Below are 24551 nucleotides of genomic sequence, written 5' to 3'. Positions count from 1 at the left end.
CGCGAGTAATCACGTCTTCAAAATTAATATTTAACAAATCAGCCATCTTTCTTTGAATGTCAATAAAACCTTGGGAACTTTCTCCTATTTCTTGATACTACGCTCTCATCCGTTATCTGAAATTCAAAATATTTGATCTTAGTGCTTGTTCATTATTCTCTAATTCAATTCTAATCAAGTCTTCAGAGTTTAGGTTATTGACTTCTCTTTCTTTTCTTCTGTAAGCTGGCGTGTGACTAAGATGGGGTCTATAATTGGCCATAGAATATGACTATAATGGGGTAGGGGTTCTGAGAGGCCAGCGGCACATACCCAACGAAGATTGACCCAAGTACCGCCCCCCCCCCCCGGGGGGCGCTCAAATTACGTAACAATACGAGGGTCAACACACTCCTAGTAGCTTGGGCTACCTTTGGTAAGACAGGAATATGCCGAAACGTGAGGGAATTTTAGTTAATTTTGGTAAGCCGAACAAGTTTGCATTGATTATTAAAATATTTATCTTGCAACATATTGGTCCCACTTCGAATACTCAGCATTTCGATTTCCACTTGTAAATCTGTGTTTATTGCAAAACACTGGGATCGTCTTGCGGCATTCGCTTTGTCGAGCCACGTGTTCACCGAGGCCGTCCACCAAAATTGCTACGATTGCACAAAACAACACACTCCACTAAGACTAATAAAAGAAATGTATCAATGATTGTATTCAAAATCGATTAAAACCAAACGAAATAAGATCTGATCACAGGCAGACAATCCTCTGTGTTTGAGTCCTCGTGACCCTTCACAGTATACGCTATTTGATCTCATACGTTCACTGTAATTTGTAACGATTGACCTCGGCTTGAGTCAACTAATCGCAAGAAAATCTCCAAAGACCCTCCATAAAATACTGAATTTTGCATCTTTTGACTCCAAACTTTGATCTACTGTTAGCCAGATAACTAAAGTTCACTTATCTTTTCTCGTTTGGGGGCGGTGACGAAACGGACAAAATGGGCTCGAAATTTTTCTTTTCGGATGAAATTATTTCCGCTAGTAACTTTTGTCATAACAAAATACTGCGCAATTTGTTAGATCACTTTCTTTCTGCCCTGCCGCCGTGCCCTGCCTCGTTCGTCTCGGAAGATTCGAGGTCAGGTCAGTTGAGTCGCCATCACGCTTAGCTCGAAAGACTTCAATGTGAACTTGATCACCCCAACTCATTCAACTTGTCCAGCTACTTATAACTGCAGCCAATCACATTTCGCGTAGTGATGGATTCATGTCAGGTCATGTTTAATATTTATTTTAGCCAGAACAAACACGATCGTCACAGAAACAAAATTCATCTATCAACAGAGATCGCGTTTTGAACTGTGTTATCCCGCATCCCGCCTTCAATAAAAATCCCGCCAAGACAATTTCATCCCATATCCCGCCACTAAAATTTTCAATATCCCGCATTCCTCCTTGATTTTCAGCCTCATCCCGCATCCTGCCAAACCTATTTTGGACCGAGTCAAAATGCTGCTGATTCTGTTTCTGCTGTTTACTTTTTCTCAAATTATTAAAAAAAATCCATCAGACTGAAAAGTTATTGAATTGTTCACACCAAACAACTTTGACGTTGTTCACTTAGACTTATAAGCGGCAAAAGAGTTAAGGGTTTTTTTTGTTTTTTTTTTTGCCGTTCACGAGAAAAACAAACTGTCTCCAATGACCCTCTAATATCTTTTCTGCCCAAGCGACAGTTCGTAATGCGTCTCGTTTGTGTTGCGCGATTCAAAACGAAGGGGAGGGGAACGACTGTACACAGGATATTCAAAACTACGTTGTTATCATCTATAAAACAATTTATTGTGCATTTTGGATTTAACGCGGGCTGAGATTGGCCAAATAGCTCTGTTTTATCTAAGTGTAAAAGAAATTGCGTTCTCAAATGACCGTCTGTGTTTTATAGCAGTCACCGATACACTAGAGTCGTTTTTGTGACCTGTAGTTTTGTTGATCATAACTGTAATTTTAACCTGCTTCAATCATTTGTGTTAAACGGTTATGTTTTCAAAATTATTAATTTTGTAGAAGACGCACCCGTCTATAGCCATTAATTAAGATCTCTTAACATTGTAAGTCGCGTATAATTTAGCCCCGAATTTAGCGTAACTTATTTCACGTCGCTGTGGGAATACTGGTGTTGGTTCCGTCCGACGTCAGAGGGTAGCAAGGGGCTTAGCTGTTATGCGTGACACGTGAAAAGGGCAAAAATTAGACTGTGACGCGTGAAAATAGGGCAAAAACTATACCGTGATACGTGAAAAATAGCTAGAAAATACACGTGACTCGTGAATTCTGCAATTTCAATTTAACGTGATACGTGAATTTGGTTAAAGTTTGTGCGTGAAACGGGATCACGAACCTCCCTTTGCTACCGGTACGTCAGGAGCCCGACCGTGAACACCTTGCGCAGCAAGCCAGGTACAGTAGCCTTCTTTTTAACTGTTTTTAGCCGTCATTAGAGACCTTGCGGTAACGCTTTTATTTGATCGTGTAGATGACACAACAATTATTTGTCAGCATTCCAAAGTTTAGTGCGCCAGTAATGACCTTGGACAGCAGAGATACGCATAGCGATACGCGCGCACAGTGCCCATTGAAAGTTTGGGGATCACATATGCTAACGCAATAGTTGCGATATTTTATGTGACGAGTCGTCTACTATGTGACAACCTTTATTTGTTACATAAAAGCTTACTCCAGTGACACGCACGCTTGTCAACAAATGTATTTGTCACATAAAAATTGGCCAATTTTTCTCATGTACACGAGCAAATATAACTTGTCACTTAAAAATTGCTCGGGAATTGATACAAGGCTAAAGGTGCCTCGTAATGGTTTATATATTCCCCTCCTTGGCATTCTATCACAGCTACACCAATAATGTTGAGGTGAAACTTTTAGTACAACTTTGTAAAATTTTACCAATGAACAAATTTGAGGCATCGTGACGTCAAAAATCGTTGCCATAGCAACGTCAATGCAAAGTGGTCAAAGACACCATATATTTGACTTTTTGAGGCTGAAATCTTAAAAAATAGACTGTGAAAGTTTTTGTTTTTCATCTATTTTTGTCTAATGGACTAAACAAACAATCTAACAATTTTTAAAAATATTCTGTAGGTGGAGTTCATAGTCACCTTAAATTTATGAAAAAAATAACGTAGCTCTGAATCCTGCCTACAGTTTTTTTTTAAAAATTGGCGAAAATGTTTTTTTTTTTTTTGGTCGGATAGATAAACATATCAAAAACAAGAACTTTCACAGAGTAGTTTATGGGTTATTAGCCTCAAAAGGTCCAAAATAGGGTATATTTGACTTCAAATGACGTTACCATGGCAACGAATTTTGATGTCACAATGACGTCAATTTGTTCATTTGTCAAACTTGTACAGGTATGTACTAAAATATTTTCCTAAACGTTACTGATATAACTCTGACAAAACTATTACGAGCCACTTTAACTTACTGATTGTCGTATTCATACCCATGTGCGTGTAAAACATCGTTTGCCGAAAGAGCAATATCAGCTACCGGGTGGCGCAAAGATGCTGTTAACTTGTATGAAAAACATAGTTTCTTATATAGCCTGTGTTGCAGACGAACTAAACCCCGGAATTATATACTTCGACAACAGTGGTAAAATCCCATGCAACAAAGGGATTTTAAAACGGTTGATTTGATTTGCCAAATTTCAATTTCCTTTGTTAAAGATCTAGCCAATCAAATCATGTGTCCCCAGAGCCACTTGTTCATCGTGTCTCAGGCTCTGCCGGCTAAGAGGGACAAGCTCTGGGGACGAGAATGCGAAATAACGAGCGACTGAGGGATTGTGGACGAGGCACTCCAGAGGGGGGTTAGTTCACGGTCCCAGGTTTGACGACACAGTGTATTAGCATAAACTTGAAATTGTCTAATTTCATAAGAGAAATTAAACGATTAATCGCACTAAAATAACACCTCCATTAACGAGTTAAGAGCTTATTATTTTATATATCCACCTATTTTACATATTTACATGAAGAAGTTAGACCGCTTGTTCAAGGATGTCTATCAATAACTTGAATATTTCTTTTGTATGTAATTATAACTTTGAACTAGTGGAATCGGGTACATATTTACATATTCATAATAATAATAAATTTGCCAAGCATGCTTCCTTGCGGACACCTTGCGAAGAAAAAGGAAGAGTTTCTTCTTTGTTTGCCCCTATCTTTAAAGTAAATTGCCAAGTTGAGCAACGCTTGTCAACCGACAAACAAAAAGTTCCCTAGCTTGTTTGCAACATTGTTTCGGCTGTTCACTATTCCCAAAACACTTAACTTCTCTCCTTTTTAATTTTACGAGAGGAGAGCAAAGAATAATAATCTGTAATCCATCCGAACACAAGCGTGCTGTTTCCAATTCAAGTCTTTTACTCTTATTGCAGTAGTTTAATTTTTAATTTGCTGATTTTCAGAAATTTGACAAAACAAATATCCTGATATATTACAAGTCAAGAAGAATTAAGGTTGAATTAAAATTAGATCCAGGCAAAATCGCCCAATTTGGGATTTGTGTTATTGCCAAACCGATTTTTGTTGCTGCAACTGTCACTGAGTCTTTTCAGGATCAGAGAACCAGTAGTCACTCAAAGATACATTTTTATTAACTGTTCTAAGTCATCTTCAAAGTCGTAAATCGTAAATCCAGTTTCCGTTGACCGGCTCAGTCTTCATCGGGAAAGATTGCGTTCGATGAAATCCACGGTGCTGATTCCGATCTTTCAAGGGTGCTGTGTTCCAAATTCGGACAACAACGATCGGCAAATTCCACGGCCGCACTAGCATCCCAGGATTTCGATCTTAAAACATTACAGACGAGGTTCGTTGTGCTTTGAAGCTCAGTTTCTCCATCTTTCGGTAAGTCACGATTACTTATTCTCGCGCCACATTCTATCGATGTTGTTGTAATGGTGGACGAGTGTTGCTGTCGGAGCTCGAGTAACTGACTATCAAGACTGTTATTGCAAAGCGCGGGAGCGGACTTGGATCTCACCAACATAATTTCATTATTTCTGTGATAATCTATGCCCAGAGCTGGATCGTAGGATTCTGATCTAAACAAGCGCGTGCGTTTTTGAGCCCTTCGTATTTCTAGCACATCTTCTAATGAACCGCCTCTTGGAGCCTGTTTTCTGACAGATCGAATGACACCAACTGCTGGCTGGATTGCTTGGGGTTTTTTCATTCGTAACAGCTCTAGCACGGCGGTCCTAAAACGTCGATTTCTATAGCAGTACAGCAAAGGGTTGAAAAGCGAATTCAAATGCGCAAATGTCTCCGTCAAAAGGATAGCCAAATGTGTACTAAGTATCGGAAAAATTCCTCCGAAAGCCAGACCAACACCCAGCGGAACAAACGAGACCATTACTACTGCGGTCAACAAGAAAGTAGTCTTGGTAATTTTAGATTCGAGTTTCGCTTTAACTAAGGCGGCGATATTGTTAATTTCGTTTATTTTACGTTGTTTCCGTACTCCAAGGTACACCATGACGTATAAATAAACTATCAGGATTAAGAAAACTCCTCCTAAGACGCTTACGCCGATATACCAGCCTTCTATAACACTGTGCAGCAGATTGTGGTTCACCCCAGCCGGACTCATGACAGGGACTGGAGCTGTTATAAAAATTGCTGCCAACCAGCCGGCTATAGCGAGCTTTTTGACACGGCTTGTTGTAACGATAGTTTTGTAATCCATCCACTTTCGGATCGCCACGTATCTTTCCCAAGCAATGACAGTTAAATGATAGAGAGAACACAGGCCAAGGCATTCGCCAAAGGTAATATATAGAGAATCTAAGGTACAAATGTAAGAAAACGGAACTTGACGCAGTATTAATACATCAATAGCGGTAGACAACGGCAAATTTACAACGCCTATAAGAAGATCAGTAATGGCCAAGCTAGACAGTAGAATGGTCGATTGCTTCTTCAGTATTTTCTTAGTCATCAAGGCAATAATAGCTAATGTGTTAGCAAGAATGATACAAGGACATGCAATACCTCGGATGACGACTAAAATCCAGGCATAAGTGGCGACGTTTAAGTCGCATGTGAAATTTGGGTTTTCTGGGCAATAAAACACTGGCTTGTCATTGCTGGAAGAGTAAGTGGTTGACTCTGAAGCAGCCATGTTGACAACAAGAGCGAGTAGAACGTTGAAGGAATAAACACTGTGTGTTTGGTGACTGTTAAACAAGACCTTTTTTCAAACCGGAACTCTTCCAGTCGGCCTTTGTTGTTTTTAACATTCAAAGGATAGTACGGCTTTTTTCAATTGTAAAAACTTTAAAAATTGCAAGCAGAAACACAGTATTGTATTTTGCATCATATAGTTTCTTCCGTTATTAAGAATTATACTTCAGTGACGAAAGAAAAGACTCTTCAAGTAAATAGATTTCAAATTTCCATGTCAATTGATTCTGCACGATCGAAAGGTTCTTGTTGTTTCACTAAGAAGTGTCTTTCCTTTCGCTTCCTGATTTTAATGTTAATTTAAAACCAAATCGACAACAAAAAGAAAGCTGACAGTCACGTCTTAATTTTAACCTGTTTTTACTTTCGAAAATCGAGATATGAATAGTTTTACTGATTAATTAAACTATTTACTACATGTTTTGCTATATACGGAATGATTTTTCTTACATTTTGTCACCTAAATTACTTGCATGTTCTCTGTAGATGCATATTATCTTGAATTATTGACAATTCAGTACGGAAATAGATAATACAAAAAAGATATAAGGTGTTCTGTTTACGGGGATTCTTAATCTTACCCAACAAAGTGATCAGTTAATTAAGAAAAAGCTGTGAATTTTTACTTGATGAAAAATAAAAATTTGTATTCTGTGTAAGCCAGGAACCCTTGGAAAAAACTGATGTAAAAGGAAGATCAGTATAAAAACACTTATTTTTTTCTCTTTCTTCGAATACAGGGAATGGGTAGTTTTCAACCAACAGGAGGAATTACGTCAGGAACGATATATATATATATATATATATATATATATATATATATATATATATATATATATATATATAACTTTATCACAAATGAAGACATTTTTTTCATTTTTTACCTATATTTCGACGCCTTATAGGCGTCTTCTTCAGGGTAAATTACCGTTGCCCTGCACGGTAATTTTTAAAGTTTTGCAATTTTTAAAGTTTTTACAATTGAAAAAATATATATATATATATATATATATATATATATATATATATATATATATATATATATATATATATATATATATATATATATAAACATTTTTAAGGGGGCGTTCATTACCGTGGTTGAATTTTACTTTTGAATAGGACAGGAAGGTGCCTTTGTTTTGTAACTCAACAAAGCCAGGCATAAAACATTTGCTAAAAAACGAACGTGCTAGTAACAGAGAAAGCTGGCAGTAAAAACAAACAGAAAGGGAAAAAAACAGAAAGAAAAAAACTCGGTAGGCGTTTTACTGAATATAAATTCACATAAACGCACAACACATACAAATCAGAGGGAAATAAAGTCAAGTGTTGTAGAATGAGATGTTAGATGCTCCCACGTGGCACGTGACCAAGTGTTACATTTGATAGTTGCAGCTATTGCGTATATCGATCGTGTTGGTTGTTTCTTTCATGAACGCCTTACTGAAAAATACGAAATTAAAGTGAGGCAAGATACAAAATTTTCGCAAAATCGCGAATAATAATAATAAATTTGCCAAGCATGCTTTCTTGCGGACACCTAACGAAGAAAACGGGAAGAGTTTCTTCATTAATGACATTGATATAGAAATAGAGAAAGGTCGAGCACGAATCCAATAGTTTCCCTAGACTCTCAAATTATATTGGAAGCGAGAATAATACGTATAAAAATTTTTATTAGCTTTTCTTTTCTTTTAATAATCACCATTTGTAAAATTTGATTTTGAAATATAGAAAAAATTAATTACATATTAGAAATGATTTTAAGATTTCAATTCTCGCTTATACAAAGACATTGTACCTTTTTATATAGCTCTTTTTTTAATTCTTAATCCTTTTTATCGGTGTTTGTATTTTTAATGATTGCGTGAAATCAGAAACCCATAAGGGTTGAAACGTGTAACGCGCGCGCACAGCGTTTGAATATTCATTTTGCTAAGTACCATATTTGGAAACACAAACAATTTGTACGCGAATGCTTTATACGTATATACACGTAATGACACTCGCAACATAATTTTTGGTTTTGCGGTAAGTTGCTTGAATTTCGACCTAAACGCCGTAAATTTCTTACAGAAACTAAAGAAATTCATTAAGTGTATCGAAGCGAAGTTCTCCAGACTACCTCATGAAGATGAAAAAGGAGAATTTAAACAAATTTAACTTTATTTAACCAAGCTTGTTCAAAAACAAGATTACGCCATCGAACGCGAGCTAGCGCGCGCTGTGAATTTAATCCAAATATGGTACTTAGTGATTTTCGTGATTTTCCAAATAAGGTACTTAGTGTAAGCGAATGTGCAAACGCTTTGTACAATGCGAATCATAGGTATCGAATAGGTAGTTACACGTTTCAACCCTTATGGGTTTCTGGTGAAATAAAGTTATTGTTTAATTAAGAGTTTCTTCTTTGTTCTCCCCTATCTTTAACTAAATTACCAAGTGGAGAAACGCTTGTCAGCCGACAAACAAGAAGTTCTCTTGTTTGCAATTTACGTTGTATCGGCTGTTCACTTTTCCCAAACCATTTGACTTCTCTCCTTTTTAATTTTACGAGAGGAGAGCGAGGAATAATAATTTGTAATCCATCCGAATACAAACGTGTTGTTGCCAATTCACATCTTTTTGCGCCGAAAGGTTTTATTCTTATTGTAGTAGTTTATTTTTTAATTTGTTGATTTTTAGAAATTTGACAAAACAAATTTCCTGATATATTACAAGTCGAGAAGAAGGTTGAATTTAAACAACTTCAGGCGAAATCACGAAAGTCTGGTCTATTTGTGGATTTGTTGCCCAGAAACGCAATCCAAACTAATTTATGTAAATCCAGATTCCGTTGGCTTTAGTCTTCATCAAAAAAGATGCGTTCACTGAAATCATGGTGCTGATTCCGATCTTCGAAGGGTGCTGTGCTGCAAGTTCGGATAACAACGATCGGCAAATTCCACTGCCGCACTAGCATCCCAGGATTTCGATCTTGATACATTGCGGACGAGGCTCGTTGTGCTTTGAAGCTCAGTTTCTCCATCTTTCGGTAAATCACGATTATTTTCCCTCGCGCCACATTCAACATGGACTATCGCTGTTGTTGTAAGGATGGATGAGTGTTGCTCTCGGAGCTCGAGTAACTGACTATCGAGACTGTTATTGTACAGCGCGGGAGCGGACATGGATCTCACAAACATAATTTCATTATTTCTGTGATAATCTATGCCCAGAGCTGGATCGTAGGATTCTGATCTAAACAAGCGCGTGCGTTTTTGAGCCCTTCGTATTTCTAGCACATCTTCTAATGAACCGCCTCTTGGAGCCTGTTTTCTGACAGATCGAATGGCACCAACTGCTGGCTGGATTGCTTGGGGTTTTTTCATTCGTAACAGCTCTAGCACGGCGATCCTAAAACGTTGATTTCTATAGCAGTAAAGCAAAGGGTTGAATAGCGAGTTCAACTGTGCAAATGTCTCCGTCAAAAGGATAGCCAAATGTGTACTAAGTATTGGAAAAGTTCCTCCGAAAGCCAGAACAACACCCAGCGGAACAAACGAGACCATTACTACTGCGGTCAATAGGTAAGTAGTCTTGGCAATTTTAGATTCGAGTTTCGCTTTAACTAAGGCGGCGATATTGTTAATTTCGTTTATTTTACGTTGTTTCCGTACACCAAGGTACACCATGACGTATAAATAAACTATCAGGATTAAGAAAACTCCTCCTAAGACGCTTACGCCGATATACCAGCCTTCTATAACATTGTGCAGCAGATTGTGGTTCAAACCAGCCGGTCCCAGGACAGGGACTGGAGCTTTTATAAAAATTGCTGCCAGCCAGCCGGCTATGGCGAGCTTTTTGACACGGCTTGTTGTAACGATAGTTTCGTAGTCCATCCACTTTCGGATCGCTACGTATCTTTCCCAAGCAATGACAGTTAAATGATAGAGAGAACACAAACCAAGACAGTCGCCAAGGAAAATATAGACAGAATCTAAGGTACAAATATAAGAAAATGGAACTTGACGCAGTATTAATACATCAATAGCGGTAGTCAATGGCAAATTTACAACGCCTATAAGAAGATCAGTAATAGCTAAACTAAACAGTAGAATGGTCGATTGCTTTTGCAGTATTTTCTTTGTCGCCAAGGCAATAATATTAATGTATTAGTAAAAATGATACAAGGACATGCAATACCTCGGATGAAGATTAAATTCCAGGCATAAGTGGCGACGTTTAAGTCCCATGTGAAATTCGGGTTTTCTGAACAATAAAACACTGGCTTGTCATTGCTGGAAGTGTTAGTGGTTGATTCTGTGCCAGCCATGTTTATAACAAGAGCGATGAAGGAGGAAAAAGTAGCTTTAGTGACTGTAAATCGCTCGCAGTGAGTTTTTTTCTTTTTTTACTGCCAGTTTTCTCTGTTACTAACACAGTTCGTTTTTTAGCAAATGTTTCCTGCCTTCCCTTTTGCAGTTAAAAAACAAAGACGCCTTCTTGTCCTATTCAAAAGTAAAATTCAACCAGGTTTATACCATGAATGCCCCCTTTAAAACCACCCATTCCCTGTATTCGAGAAACAGAGAAGATGCTGATCTTATTTTTATTTACTAGTTTTTATTTTTTTATTTTTTTATCCAAGGATTCTCGACTTACACAGAATATATATTATTAGTATACCGTAAAATTCCGGTTATAAGCCCCCCCCCCCCCCCCCGCTTATAAGTCTTCCCGGTTATAGGCCCATCTACCTGGAAACAGAAAAATACATCCGCTTATAAGCCCCCCCCCCCCCAGATATAAGCCCCCCACTGCCGGATAACAGTACTGAACAGGGTTAAATGTTGTTTTTTAGCGCGTTTTTAGCCTAAAACGTACTTCGATCAACACTGCCGTGGCTCGTTTCGAAACGTTTTTTTTTTTATTCCGCTTATAAGCCCTCCCAGATATAAGCCCCTCCGCTTATAAGCCCACACAAAACCCCTTACGAAGTTGTATAAGCCCAGGGCTTATAACCGGAATTTTATGTATACCACACAAGTGAATAGTACTTTTCGCACGCTCTGATTGGCTCAATCGGAGGTGATTAGCAAAGTACTATTCACCCCCAAGCAGCCGAAGAGAATCAAAATGGCCGCACGTTTCGCTTCGGCTACCGAAAGAAATGTTTTTGGCCTCTTTTTTTATTTAGCTTATGTGATATATACTAAAACATTCGCGGCTCTGTAAATATCCACCACTATTCACCTCCACTGCGGTGAAAAATTGTTAATTAATATTCATCAAGTGAACAATTCGCCGCATCTTCCTAATTGATCACTTTGATCACCATACATGCCGTACACAGAACACCTTTCTGTATAATCTTTAATTTTCGTGCTAAATTGTCAGTGATTGAAGAGAGTATGCAAGTAATTACGGTGACAGTGTTGAAAAAGCATTCACAGTGACAAAAACATTTAATCAGGTGGACAAAGGTTATTCCGTCTCTCAGTTAGTACGCGCGCTCTGAGTGGTCAATTTTACGTGACAGTTACGTGTCACTGTTCTACAGTTCTTTGTTGTTGATGTTGTTTTGTTTGTTTATCGTTGTTGTTGTTGTTGTCTTTTGTCTTCAGAGCGAGAGATTTTCGGCTTAGTCTGTATCTGTACTCACACTGTAAAACCGAAGTTACTTGAACGTTAACGGCCAACAAACGTAACTATTATTTTTTTAAAAAAAAAAAAAAAAAAAAAACGAATCTAAATTTGTTCACATACGGGATTTTCGGCATTATATTGCACGCTGAGCTTGAGAACGCTTGATACTGCACTGACAGCACGCTGAGCTTGAAAGAGATCGCCGTGAAATTGCTAAATTAAAAAGTAATTTAATTTAACAGACTTCCAGCAACAACTTGCAGCGATGCAATAGGATTTCGCTTCACCATTCAATTTTCATAATTTCGATGGCATCGAAAATGGCAGATTTCACTAGGCGTGGCTGACTAAGGTCCTTACACACAAGCTGCAAGCTACTTTTGTTTACGCTTTTTTAATTTATTTATTTATTTATTTATTCATTTATTTATTTATTTATTTATCTTTAGCGCTTCTGCATGCATTGCGTGCCGCTTTTTTCAACCCCTTCATGGCATCTGTGACAGTCACGCAAACTGGTCCCGGACAACCTGGGACCAGCGCTATCACAAAGTGCATCTCATCTTTCAACAGGAGGGCGCTTCGAGTCCTTTGATGTCGCTTGTTCATGTGTCATCGCGATTGCCGAAAGATCGCTGTAGAAAGTAGTTTCTTTTAATTTCCTTACGTCTTTCAAACATTAAAGCGCTCAAAATGCAAGGCGTTTTCATGAAGAAGGATGGCGAGAAGGTTGAAATGCTCACAGAACCTTCTGACTCTTCTCAAACACAGAAAGAACCGCCTCCTGTTAGTTTTCAGAAGTCGAGAGCTATTCCTCTGTGGGTTTGGATTCTTCTTGGATTAGCAATCATGCTTTTCTTGGCGGGTTTGATAACTCTTATAATTGCTGTAACGCGTGGCACGAAGCCTTGCAATGATGGTATAAAATCTGGCGCAGAAGTGTGCGATTATTCAGCGGAGGCCAATCGGGTGGAGTTGCCGAACATCTTGAAGAAAGTGCAGTCTGATTACTATGTTCTGAATCGGCATGAAGTCGCTTGGCAGCCAGATGTTGAAAGAATGGACGATCATGTGAGAGAAAGGTAAGCTGATTCTAGCAGCTAGATGTTTATGGTTAGTGTTCCTACCACTAGTACCTCATAAGTGCTACCAGGATGTGCTAGGTACACAAACTACATTTCAATTTTCCGCCATGTTGGACTGTAGCTATCGAGGGGGGGGACAGAGGGGTCTGAACCTCCCGCCTCCCGTACCTTTTACTTCCGCTTCCAGTACCTTTTACTCCGCCTCCCGCCCCTTTCCGTAGCGGTTCTCTCCTGTTTGTTCCATGTCCATTGCGAAATATAATGAAATGTTACGAAATTTCACTCGTTTTCTCCCCGGTTCCCGCCACCTTAAAAATCCCGCTTCCCGCCCCCTCTCCTCCCGCTTCCCGCCCCTTTTCTCCCAGGCTCCCACCCCCCTGTCCCCCTCCACTATCGAATACCGTAAAATTCCGGTTATAAGCCCCTCTCCCCCGCTTATAAACCCCCCCCCCTCCCCCCGGTTATAGGCCCATCTACCTGAAAACAAAAAAATTCCTTCGGTTATAAGCCCCCCCAGATATAAACCCCCCTCTGCCAGATGACAGTACTGAACAGGGCTAAATGTTGTTTTTTATGCGTTTTTAACCTAAAAACGTATTTTGATGAACACTCCCGTGGCTCTTTCGAAACGTTTTTTTTATTCCGCTTATAAGCCCTCCCGGGTATAAGCCCCTCCGTTTATAAGCCCACTCAAAACCCCTTACGCAGTTGTATAAGCCCAGGGCTTATAACCGGAATTTTACGGTATTATACTGAATAATCGTTCAATCAATTTATCCAGCACAATGACAATAAATGGTGGCAATCCGCTTTTAATATAACGAAGAATTAATTATGCACTACAAGTTGGTGAGGTTTGAGGTGGTAGTATGGGTGGGGGGAGGGGCTGAGGAAAGGGGCACTCGAGGGGCTGGTTAAGTGTTGACATGCCACGAGAAAGGTAATTGTCCCCGAGTTGTCCCAGGTTGACTGTTGCTTGATGGAAGATCACAAGCTAGTGATATAGGAGGAGAAATCATGAATTTTTACTTTTTCTATACCCTATGAAATGCCACCAAGCAACAAACAATCAAGCAACATTCGATAAACTTCCACTTCCCAAAATACCTTTTGACATTGTGCAACCTTTCTTGAAACAGCTGTTTACACATTTTTGTCACACAATGGCATAAATTCTCAAGAATAAATAAATTCACAAAATTGAAAAAACCAGTAATTAACATTATTATGCTGATATTTTATGATATTTTTCCTTTCTCCATTCTCAGCAATCAAACAGGGAAAATGGATTTACTCTTTATTCCACAATATAATTATCATTTTAATTTATTATTATTGCATCCCATACAGAATATGATGCAGTTTAGTTAAAGGATCTGATGCTGTTTAGTTAATGTATCAGTCAATTCCAAGCGAGATCATGCCCCTCTCCCTTCCCCCAGGCAAACCCCTGGGCATTAGACTTTTTTTCAAAATGTCTGATCAAATTCCCCACTATGTGGCCCAGTGGTCTATGGCTGAAGTGTCATTGTGAGTTGGGTTTTTCATGTTTACACTTGGTCTAAACAGACAATCATGCCCTAGCTATTAATCAGCCAATTTTAATGGAAAAAGATACATTGTAACTACTTTACATTAACGTTACAAATACTAACTTCATATCATGTGCTTGTGCTTGCTAGCATTTTATAATTTATGTCACATTTTTTGATGGTCAAATGCCCCACCACTCAGGATCCTGTTCGATCAAATTCCCCACTATCTGGGCCTTAGTAGTGGTCAAATGCCCAGGAGTTGCTTGGGGGGGGGGGGAGGTGATCTTGCTTGGAATTGACTGATACATAATGGCTGGGTTTCCATCAAAGCTAATGATTTTATTTGTTAATTTTTCAGTTATTTGCCTTATGATCCAGACCCAGAACAACTGAAAAGAAAGACAGACAGTGCAAGAAGGTTGCTTCAGGAAATTAACAGTATTAAAGTTGATGAAAATAAAATGAAACCAAGAGAAGTGAAAGCTCTAGCTCAGGTACCTGCATAGATAAGATGCTAGACTCTTGGTGTAATAATTATTTCTAAATCAGTGCTTTCTAAATTGAGGCTAATCATGCAACACTTCCAAAGTAGCCCCCCCCCCGCCCCCCCCCTTAAAAAGTGAGCCAGAAATATAAGCCCTGGCCTGAGATCAGTTGCCTCCACAATTTACATTTAAATTGAGCAAGTCTTTGTAGTTCAGCTACTTTTTAAACTAAAGAAATATATAGGTTAAACACTTTCATCCAACAACCTTTAAAATTGAAATGTGTTGTTCCAGAAAATATCCATACCCCTCCCAGGGAAGGTTTTTTGGTTTAAATCCCCCACCCTTTTGGAAATTCCAGTTAAGCTCCATACTTTCCTTTCAAAATTATTTTCATTGGCTTTTGAGACCCCCCACCCCCTCGGAATTTCCAATGACCTTCCATGGGGTGGGTATGGATATTTTCTGGAACTGCACAATGCCTGAAAACAGGTTTTTACAATATTAAAAAAAACCTTGGATGCCTTAATTCTTCATTCTGGCATGTAAGAATGGGCATAAAGTGTATGTTGTCGGTACAAAAATTATTGTTCTGTAAATTGTAGTTTAAATTTTGATATCATTTCTTCAGGTGAAACACTTCCTTCAGCATACATTTGGTGTTCCATATGCCGAGAACTACTATGCAGGAGACTGGATGTTGGGTCCCGACTTGTTTTGCTGGCAGCCAATTTGTAGTCTTGGTTATGGCATCAATTCTTATGCGTATCATGTCAAGCCCAAGACATATGATGATGTGCAGCTTGTGGTTGATGCAATCAAGAAACACAAGACTCCAATTGATCGTTACAGGTACAGTGTTCATATATATAGTGCAGCAGGAATCAATGTCATAAACCCTGCCATTGGGTAGATCCTAGGGGAGTGGTGGGGAGGGGGGAGGAACCGGGATGGCCATGCTAAAGAATTTCATGGAAACTTTGTTTAAAAGGCCAAGAGTCATTAAATAAATATTTATTATTTTATTGGGGTTCCACCAGTGGTAGATCTTGGGGAGTGGCCCAACTGGGGTGCACCTAGTACTAATAAAAGTTAAATTAATATAATTAAAAATAATTTTAAATACTGATGATCAAATTAGAACAGCATCAAATTAGAGGATTAACAGCTCCTATAAAGTTCCAGTAACCACCCCTTTTAATTTTTCCTAGGAGAGGACAGGGGGCCCAGGGTTTGAACTCCCCTCCCCCCCCCCCAAAAAAAAAAAAAACCTTTTACTTCCAGTTCCCGTCCTTTCCTTACTTGGTATGCACCTCTTTATTTGTGCTATTGCTATCCAAAATATTGCACAATACTGCAAAACTTTCCACAATTGCTTCTGGTTGCCACCACTTTGGGATTTCCAATTCCTTCCCTCTCTTCTCCTGCCACCAATAGAGTCCCCCCCCCCCCCACAACAGACAGATACAAACACTTGAACAGGCTTGACAGTACTATATTTTAACCCATTTGCACCTGTTCTGCCCTGCTCCACTTCTGATGCCATTACCTTTGACCAAAAAGGCAACACTTATAAATACTCAATCGCTGCAGGAGAAAAAGATCTTTCCAATGATACCCAGATCAGAGTAATCGGGTGACTGAGCTTGGAAGACACACAAAAATGCTTAGAAAGTTACCGGTAAGCTAAAAACTTTGAGTAAACTTTGCCTCAACAACCCTTGGCTACTCCGTGGCAAGAATTTCCTGTTTGGATGATGCTTTCTCGGGAATTCCTGAACTGAAAGCAAGCCCTGTGACAGGCCAGCAACTGCAGCAAAAAGATAAGGAAAGTAGAAAAAGGAAAAGCAACGAAAAAGAATTAAAAAGACAAAAAGCCTTAAGTGGTAGGGCACTTTCTCATCTAAAAACTATCCTAAAATTTTCATTAATTTTTGTTTGGGCACATGCAAGAACAAAAATGTCCAAATTGCAATGCTGGTGGAAGAAAAGACGTGCTTACATGTTGCAATTATGCCGTTTTGAGTAGTTTGGAGCAGATTTAGCTCATAACTGACCAGAAAATGTCGAAACTGTTTAAATATATGATGCTTTTTCAAAAATCTCCAGGTGCCAATCGGCCAATTCCGATATATTAATAATCTAACTTAGCTCCGAGGCTTGGGGGAATGAAACAAAAGAAATGATTTATTCATTCCTGAACCTCGACGTGATATCTTTTGTTTTATTCCCCCAAGCCTCGAAGCCAAGTAAGAATTTTAATATATCGGAAATGGCCTATTAGCCTGAATTTCAGACATCCCTCTGTGCTCGCCTGCTTGCCAGAAGGGACGTCTGAACACATTTGAGCCTAATGCCATCCGGTGACGTCACTACCCCAAAACCGGGTAGTGATTTTGATTGGTTGATTTAAAAATTATTTGCATAATTATGTGAAATTATGACTGAATTTTACCGCGCGAGGATTGTAATTTGAAAACGTTTGAAAAGAGTTCGAAAGAGTTCACCTTCCCAGAAATGAATTTATTAGTCATTTACCTTGAGTTTATTACTTTATTAGTTTACCTACGGATGAAGAATAGTAATGGAAATCGGTAGGTTTTAAGTTGGCGGCATTCGTCGCTTCAACATGCAGTGTTTTGCCAAATTTATAGTATTCTTGTTTTGTCAACAAAGCTGCTCGACGCTTATGTTAATTCCGTCTTGATGCCTCTGTAACCATCTAAATTGATTCATTTAAGTACTCACGAGTGTGTTGTATTTGTCCGCAGCGTAACATATTATATTTTTATCGCTAGATAAAGCAAATCAGTTCAAATTAAATTGGTTCCGTAAAAGAATATAGCCTGCAGTCGATTAAAATCTCATTCATTTGTCTCAAGTTTTCAATAGTTTACTATTAAAACAATTTTATACCCCGTAATCCTTTATTAAAGCGATTTTTCTTTCACAATTTCATGGCCTCGACAGAAACTTTTCTGCATGAATTAAAACCAAAGTGTAGTGACGTCACCGGACGGCAGTAGGCCCAAATGTGTTCAGACGTCCCTTCTGGCAAGCAGGCGAGCACAGATCTAGAGGGATGTCTGAAATTCAGGCTAGGCGCCAATGGGTTAATATTTCTTTTTCTTTTATTCATTTCACAGGCAAAATGTTCAACTTGGTGTGAAATCAGGGATGATTCGCACAGTAATTGACTGTCAAGCGGGCGTAGATGCCCTTAAAGAGAGTTACAGACAACTTTCATTGGCTAATAAATCAGAGGGGGTGCTCAAAGAATGGTTTGCAAAAAGTTATTTGAAAGAAGAATACTTAGCTAATCTGGCAGACGGAGTCAATGACAAATGGACCAAAGACCACAATGGCAAGAATGTAAATGCATCATTAAAAGAGGCATTACAGGAAGGCATCGGTCAGCCACTGTTGGACTTGATTCATTATCTCGACCATGAACATAAGAGTCACTGTCTGCCAAATGACCTTGCAAGCGGATTGGCGAACTTGCCTGTCGATTATGTGTACAATAATGGTACACCAGACAAAAGTCAGCCCACGAAGAAGACACTGCCTACTGGAGAGCCACTGAATGGCACTGAATCTTACAAGTTGATTCTTTCTTACTTTACAACGACTGATATTTCTCCTGAGGAGATTTTTACTGAAGGAGAGAAACAGCTTAAGTATTTCTACGATCAGGTAATTAAGTTAAACTCAATTGACTGTACTGGGAAGTGAGCGAGAGACTCTTATTACAGTGTAAGTGCTAATATGCTAGTTTAAAGAACATCAAATTTCCAAGGGGCAACTATCAGACCGATAGTTCCGAGTCAAAATGTTATCATTTTTATTGTTCACCACTAAATTTTCTTCCCCACCCCCATTCAAAAACGAGAATCTTGAATTACTTTTTTACTTTTCTGTAATTATATTAAAGGCCGAAATCACAAACGAGACAAAACCAGACAAAAAACACTAAATACAGTGAATACATGTATAGTCACTGTGGGGATTTTCTGTCTGTAGGCCCGCTTGTTTGGAAAAAAATTTCACGGACAAGGACTATCCATCTGGGCATTTTTCTCGGATGGGCACTATGGGCTGATAGTGCCCTACGCGGATGAACACTATCACGTCACATGATCAATTTAAACCAATCAGAATTGGAGCAAATTTAGTGGTGAACTACAACGGCTGAAAGTAGACGAGTAGCTCAACCAATGGGATTGTCGCATTTACATTAGTCTACTAGTAGAATTCTACTAATGACTGTTATAGGCAGGCATGGGAAAAGCAAATTAAGATGCTGTATTGTATTTTACACCATGCCATAGAAAATACAGCCAATCAGAATACAGAAAAGCTGTTGTATATTTAACGGTAATCAACCCAACCTTCCCATCGTGGCTGCGATTGTATTCTCGACGAAATTTAGTGAGTGTATTTTCTATGGCATGGTATAAAATAGCTACACAACACTTTCCCGTGGTATACTATGGAATATCCAACTTGTATCTTACTAAAGGCTCGTGTGTGTACCAAGAAAATACAAGTGACTCGTGGGATATTCCATAGTATACCACTCGAAAGCGTTGCTTAACTAGTATGTATTCTATGTGACAAGTGTCTCACGGCAAGCTTTGTTCATTTTAGGTGAAGGATATTGCCAAAAAGTACACAAACAAATCAAATGAGGCAGAAGCTATCCAGGCATTCAAGGATATCTTGAACTCCACCAGCATGTGGCACAACAATGGCCCCTTTCCTAAAAACGAATCTGATGAAAACGCATTCAAGAAATGCACCAGCCCTGAAACGGCTGCACAATATTGCCCAGTCAGATGGGAGGCTGTTAACAAGTATGCAATAAATCTAGATATCACATGTTATGTAGGCAGTTAAGCGTTTTTTTTTTATCACTGCAGGTTTTCCCGTTGCATTTTGATGCCAAGTTTGAACGTAAAGCACATGAAAATTGATCAGAAAAGCTTGTACAACTAAACCATCTAAAATAAAAGGAATAGATATAGATTTATGAAATCATGTCAGAAGGAATTAGCGCTAGCCTTCTAAATTCTTACAAGGAATTATTCGTGGTAGCAGTGTGGCCGAGTGGATAAAGCGCTGCACTTGAAATCCAGGTCAGAGGTCAAGGGTTCAAATCCTGTTCTGACCACTAGCTGGTGTTGTTCTTGGTAGCCCCAAGATCAGCTTGGCAAAGCGTAATTTTTTTGCATGACTGTAAGTAGTGTTTCTGGAAGTCTTAATTTTTGCAGTTTCACAGCGATCTCTTTCGTTTAGAAACGCTACTCAAAAAATATAATATCGAAATTCTTGTAAGTAAACGAAAACAAAGGCGTGGCTGACTAGGGTCCTTTGTGATGTATGGTAACTGCTTTATTCTCGCAGATGGGCCCGGTACTGCCGTCAAGTAATGGGCATGCTTTATCCGAAGATCACCCAGGCATTTTATTTTACTGGCCCGAAGATCACGGCTCCAAACTGCCCTATAGAGATGCTGCCACATTACAATCCTTCAAATGGTGCCCAGTTCTTTAGGCAATCTGACGCAGAGTGTTCTAGGCCCACGTATTTCGGTCTGCCATTTTTTCTTAAGGACTTCGGCCCAATCTTCCAGGAGTGGTCTGTTACCGGTCATGAGGCCAGGCCAGGTCACCATACACAGGTGCAAGGTGGGTGTGGTTGTCTATTGTTATTCCTCCTTCTTCAGCGTAAAATTAAACGGATCTGCTAGCCTGGGTCATTGTGTTGTGTTCTTGGGAAAGACACTTAACTCTCTCTTGTTCCTCTTTCCACCAGGGAGTACAAAAGCCGTTTGAAACAGTTTTAAAGTTAGGAAGATTGGAGGCATGTTCTACCGAAGTACCAGAAATTATCCTGAAAATTTCATTTTGGTTTCAGACTCTTGTTGGCTTAATTGACAGCCGAGCAAACCTAAAGAAAAGGCTGGCATTTTCGGTTCACACATTACGAAACCTCTTGTGGGCAGATTTTAACCATTCCATATTAAGTTCTCCGAAGAAGGAACGGTTACCTGAAAGAAGTGACCCAGAGAACTGCTAATTCCGCCGAAATTATCCTAGATAGCATCTCGGGGAGCAGAAACGCTCCTTTTCACGTAATTTGAGTTGTCACGCAGGGATTCTCCTCATAATGTGTCTGTACTGTAGCGCAATTTTTGCTGTCACTGGGAATGGATGTATTGTTAATTACGTTGGCGTGTTTGTAGGTCATGTAGAGCACTTTGCAGACCAGTGTGGCGGAGTTCCTGCTTGGTTGGATAAAAACACGTACTACACAGCGTTTACCGAGGGGTGGGGTTTATACAGCGAGAATCCTGTGCTCTCAGATGACACTGATACCTACAAAGACAACCTCTTGCAGAAATATGGGATGGTTAAATGGCAGGTGAGTATTAAGAAGCTGTTGTACGTGATGTCACGTGATGCCACGGCGATGTGATGTCACGGTGAACTAATTAAGATGGATTCCGCTGAAAGTTCGAGCAATGAGTGCAAAAATTAAGTACCAAAAATCTACTCGTAGATGTTATTAGGGCGACCAGTGTTTGACATAATAAAAATTTGGTTTGTATCTGATCTTAAAATCGGTGTAAAAAAGGTGGTAAAAAAACGTATAAAACTGAATTTTCGGTAACTCTCTGTTACCTTCATCAGAGTTAAAATTGGTTCAGTTTAAACTCTGATGAAGGTAACAGAGAGTTACCGAAAATTCAGTTTTATACGTTTTTTACCACCTTTTTTACACCGATTTTAAGATCAGATACAAACCAAATTTTTATTAAAAATCTACTCATTGTTCGGTAACATTTTATAAACTATTTGAAACATTTCACTGAAATTCATTTGTCTTAGTGACCCCGTGATAAAACTCTAAAGCGTTCTCGAGAAAATTAAAAGTCAAGCCTCGTAAAAATGTTTAAAACGCACGCCATTTTGTTTTTAACTGGTGCGAAACGTCCGTTTTAACTGAAATGTAGATAATTTCAAATCCATTTTTCTCTGGCGGGGTCAGCTTGAGAGCTAAAGTTTTGGTACGTTTTTGTTAAGCTGTGCTCAAACTGTCACAATGCTATGAGATCATTTTGGTAACTTTATTTTTGCCCGTATTGCTCGATGTTCGGCGGAAACCATCTTAAATGGTCTCCGGATTGAGAGGTTCTGAACGGAATCGGACAGAATTGTAGAGCAAGTAAAATTGACCAATCACAGCGTGCGTTCTATCTGAGAAACGGAATAACCAGTGTTCTTTTTTCTTGCAATGCAGACTTGGCGTGCTGTACGGCTTATAGTGGACACTGGGTTACACTCTCGAGGCTTAACCAGGTGAGACGTAGCTTAGTTTTGTGTTCTTTTGGCTCACTTTGAAACTCAAAAACACACCCTAGAGTCAGGTCTGGTTTATTGACTTTTTATTTTGAAGGCGTGACAATAAAAAAAAAAATGTTGCCACGAGAAAGTGCAGTAACGCAAACGCAAACATTGGTCGTGGAGTTTGTGATTGCGTGACTCTGAATTGAGCATCGCAACAAGGGATTTTTCTAGTCACGGCGTCTCAAATCCCTCATCCTTCGCTTGACGATCTCTGATATCGATAGCCTAAAGAACAGGCGGTGTAGCGAGTCTTTTTACGATAGAGGGCCGAACTCGCCCCATGCTTCGCGCTCGTGTACCGCACTCCGCACAACGGCTTGTCTTGTTTTTCGTTGTTCGATTCTGGTTTCCACTCACCTTAATCCTTCTTTAACCCAAATTACAATTCTGTACTCTTCAGGACCCAGGCCCTTGAAATGTTTGAAAAATACGCTTGGGACACATCAGACTTTGCAGTGAAAGAAGTGACGAGATATCAGAGCGACCCAGGTCAGGCGACCGCGTACATGCTGGGGAGACTAGCACTAATTCAGCTGCGCAAAAAGACCGAAAAGGCCCTGGGGAAGAGATTTAGTCTCCAGGACTTCCACTACCAGGTGCTGAGCCAAGGGTCCGCTCCGCTGTCCTTCCTCCAGACCCACATTGATAGGTACATCAAGTGCATGAACAAGGAACTTGGCGAGGAAGAGTGCAGCTACGTGCTCAAACCGATCAAAAGTGCTAAAACCGCTAAGGCCGAAACGTCTGCCAGGAAAATGCCCCCAAAACCGGTACATAGGCACTATGTTTAAAATAGGTTCAATGTTCTACGCTTAGGACTTTTACTGAAGGAAAAAGATATTCTTTGTCAATAGAGTTTATTAGATTTTTTAATGTAAAAATAAAAGCTCGCACGTGCAAAATTAGTGACAATAGTATAATTTACATATTCAAAGTTAAATAAAGTGTTGCTGTGTAGCACTTTGGCTTTCAATTCGTGTAAGAAATGTATTCAAAAAGTGCTATTTAAAAGTTTTTGAAAAACAGAGAGACGTTTCATCAGTCTCAAAAAATTAAAACTGATGAAGAGGTTTTTGCGAAACGTCTCTCTGTTTTTCAAGAACTATGTAGCACTTTTTGAGTACATTATTTGCACGAATATTCAGAGTTTACACCATTTTATCAAATCTTAGCCAAAGTTTTTAATCCACATAAAGAAGGTAGTTGCCTAACAGAAATTAATCATTACGAGATGTGAAGAAGTATTTTTTTTTTTCCTGGCGCTATGATGACGCGGACCAGTTATTTTTAATGATGTGTTGCTGGTCAGTCAATCCGTCTGCTAAGAGTATTCTCGTGATTATCTGTTTCGCTCTTGTTCCAAGTTTGTTTTTTTAGCATTTGCGATTTCAGATTTCTTATACCTACCAGCTTTTTAGTCATTCCATAGTTGGTGAACCGCTGTGTATTCAGTTTTACACCTATGACTTTTAAGGAAAAAGCTATTGTTTTTTGTCAATATAGGTTATTCACTTTGCCATGCAAAAATTATAGTTTACACGTACAACATTAGTGAAAATGGTATTGCAAATTCAGAACTAATACCTTTAATCAAATCTTAGCCAAAGTTTCTAATCCACATAGAGAAGTAGTTGCCTAACAACAATTAATATTGCGAGATATATGAAGAAGATAAATATTATTTCTGTGCATCATGATTTCGCGGACCAGTTTCTTGGTGATGTTTTGCTGGTCAGTCAATCCGTCTGCTCAGATTATTCTCGTAATTATCTGTTTCGTTGTTGTCCCAAGTTTCTTTGTATTTTTTTTTTAGCATTCGCAATTTCAGATTTCGTATACTTGCCAACTTTTTAATCATTCCATAGTTGGTGAACCGTTGTGTATTCGGTTATTGCCTTTTTCAATAAAATTATCATAAATGTCATTTAGGTTGTTGTAATTCTTGTAGCGAACATTAACGAACATCGTTTCTCTTTGCCGAAAAATATTTTTTCGGCGGAGAGGAACGACAGTCGGAAATACGTCTGCGTTCGCAGGCTATGTTAATGAGAGATGTCGCAAACGTTCCGTAAGATATTTACGGAATTTCTGAAGAACTTGGTCTCTTACCAGTTGAACGTTTC

General features: G+C 39.1%; 1 protein-coding gene and 1 long non-coding RNA gene across 2 annotated transcripts in view; both read left to right on the top strand.

Moving 5' to 3' along the window:
- The first annotated feature begins 11075 nt into the window (after window positions 1-11075).
- The window catches only part of LOC144646477 (uncharacterized), a 45754-nt gene continuing 32278 nt past the window's right edge, over window positions 11076-24551 (top strand). Inside the window, exon 1 of the long non-coding RNA XR_013569424.1 lies at window positions 11076-11311. This is a non-coding gene — a long non-coding RNA (uncharacterized LOC144646477). The remainder of the gene's footprint in view (window positions 11312-24551) is intronic.
- On the top strand, window positions 12468-24352 carry LOC144646411 (uncharacterized). Its single transcript, XM_078505992.1, has 9 exons — window positions 12468-12993; window positions 14890-15025; window positions 15648-15868; window positions 18163-18712; window positions 19667-19872; window positions 20423-20706; window positions 21264-21442; window positions 22322-22380; window positions 22829-24352. The coding sequence occupies exons 1-9, from the start codon at window positions 12605-12607 to the stop codon at window positions 23217-23219; spliced, it is 2415 nt and encodes an 804-aa protein (XP_078362118.1). The 5' UTR covers window positions 12468-12604; the 3' UTR covers window positions 23220-24352.

Source organism: Oculina patagonica, chromosome 3 (assembly GCF_052425735.1).
Source record: "Oculina patagonica isolate OP01 chromosome 3, crgOcupat, whole genome shotgun sequence".
NCBI classification, from domain to species: Eukaryota; Metazoa; Cnidaria; class Anthozoa; order Scleractinia; family Oculinidae; genus Oculina; species Oculina patagonica.
This window is presented reverse-complemented; position numbering and strand designations above follow the sequence as displayed.